This window comes from Nanorana parkeri, unplaced genomic scaffold (genome assembly GCF_000935625.1).
Source record: "Nanorana parkeri isolate BGI_ZX_2015 unplaced genomic scaffold, ASM93562v1 scaffold55, whole genome shotgun sequence".
NCBI lineage: Eukaryota > Metazoa > Chordata > Amphibia > Anura > Dicroglossidae > Nanorana > Nanorana parkeri.
Window position 1 is genome coordinate 704,452 of NW_017306323.1, and position 1,959 is coordinate 706,410.

Genomic DNA, 1,959 nt, shown 5'->3' on the forward strand with positions numbered 1-1,959 from the left:
TAAAACATGTTCATAAAAATAAAAAATAATATAGTACAGATTATACATAAAGCACAATAATAGAATATATTATTGTTATTTTCCTTGTAAAAAGTTACAAAGGCTCACACAGAGATGCCAGATCTCCATGGGGGGGCACCATCTTAATATATTATAGCATAAATACAAATTTTGCCAAGTACATGATAAAAATAATATTAGCAGTGAAATGTTTGTCAAAAACTTCCACTAGTTTACCATGAATGTTTAAAAAGAAACACCGTGTGCTATTAATGTATAATCCCCACGACGGATATTGGCTAGAATAGCTGTATGTTCATTAGGGAGTTGGTTACATAAGCCCGGCATGATTCAACTCCCACAGGAATTCTGGAATCATTAAATGGTATGCTTTAGTAGACACAGACTTTAATTTCCTTAAGAAAAGCCTAATAAACAGCAGCCAATCAGGAATCCTTTTTCATCAGCGACAGCTACATTTATGAAAGCCAAAATGGCTGGGTCAACTGCTGTACTAGCCTACCCTTTGCTTTCTTATAAGCACTATAGTGCTTTTCATTAAAGAACTGCCATATCTCAGTTATTTATATTTTAAAAGAGCATTCATTCTACTGTTATGTAAAGCCACTCTAAAAGTTGTTTTAATCACACTAATATGAACAGAAAACAAAAAACAAATTTTTTTGGGTTCCATTTTGCCAATTCCCCAAATCACAATGTTTAAAAAGAAAGCAAAGTTTGTGTGTTCAAAAACACAAAATGGCAGTGCACAGTTGTTCCAAGCAACATATTGCTCAGATCACTCCTTTGAAAGTCTTGCCGCAAGATCTTTGACAACTACAGCCGAGAAAAAGGTCCTATGTGATGGTCCATGCGATCATTGGTGGCAGGTATTTCCTTTGCAGTTCATCTTACAGTCAAGAGAAAGACCAATCCAGCAATCCCAAAACCAGCAGCTGCCATCAAGGCATTGGAAAACATACTGTTATCTTGTCCCTGGCCAGTCTCATTCTTGTTACAAAATTTGTAGAATCCTTCCTGCAAGACAAAAAATATATAAATAAGAGACTAGATCAATATTTTGACCACTGCAACACACACTTTGTTGACATAATTCCAAGTTTCTAATTGTATATGTAGTTGCAGTAATCAGCCATTTCCTTTTAAACATTGTGTATTTTTGTCTGGGTGCACAGTGTAGAGATCACCACTCGCCAGGAGAGAAAATAAGGTGACAAAACCTGAAGGCAAAAGCTCCCCCAAACAAAAAAAAGGGACAAATATGCCAAAAATAAAAAAAAAAAAACAAGCCCACCCCCCTCCATCCCAGAAAAAAAAATGAAATAAAAAGTGGTTTGCCTAGAGTTGTGCTTTAACACTTTCCCCAGTGAGGGCATTCAAATTAAATTACTCTAGGCAATGTTTCATTCTGCATTCAGTCCATATCAGGTTTGACACAGCTAATGGGATGTCAGGCAAGAGCCTCAAATACTCATTTGTACTTGACTAATTGTAAGAGTTCTACCCTTCAGAGCATTTGTCCAGCATCAGGAACATTGCCAAGCACCTATTTTAACTCCTATGTTTATGTGCCATGTCTTACAGCTGACAAAAGGAAGGTTGCATGCATATCTGGGAATGTTGTGGTAGCAATTTGCCATTATGAAATGCTTCATCAGCATTAAAAGTTGGCTTATGGGGTCCCCAAACACCAATAATGCATGTATACATAACAAATATGTTATACAGTTAAAAAGAACATGACCTGGCCAAAGGAAAGCCCCCTGATTGCTATGCCAAGACTGTAAAAGAGGCCTTCACATCTGCCAAAGTAGAGTGTAAGCCCTGCCATTCAGCTGTCAAATATGAAGTCTTCAGTGGCCAGTAATGATGACCCTGGTGCAAACGCAGTTAACCTGTGTTCACCCAAGACTGCTTAAAACTAACCGACTGCACCTC

General features: G+C 37.4%; 1 protein-coding gene across 1 annotated transcript in view; it reads right to left on the reverse strand.

The window, feature by feature from the left end:
• Positions 1–754: 754 nt before the first annotated feature.
• Positions 755–1,959, reverse strand: part of BCL2L10 (BCL2 like 10) — an 8,628-nt gene continuing 7,423 nt past the window's right edge. Inside the window, exon 2 of the mRNA XM_018576053.1 lies at positions 755–1,038. Within this exon, the coding sequence (XP_018431555.1) occupies positions 907–1,038 (132 nt within the window). The 3' untranslated portion in view covers positions 755–906. The remainder of the gene's footprint in view (positions 1,039–1,959) is intronic.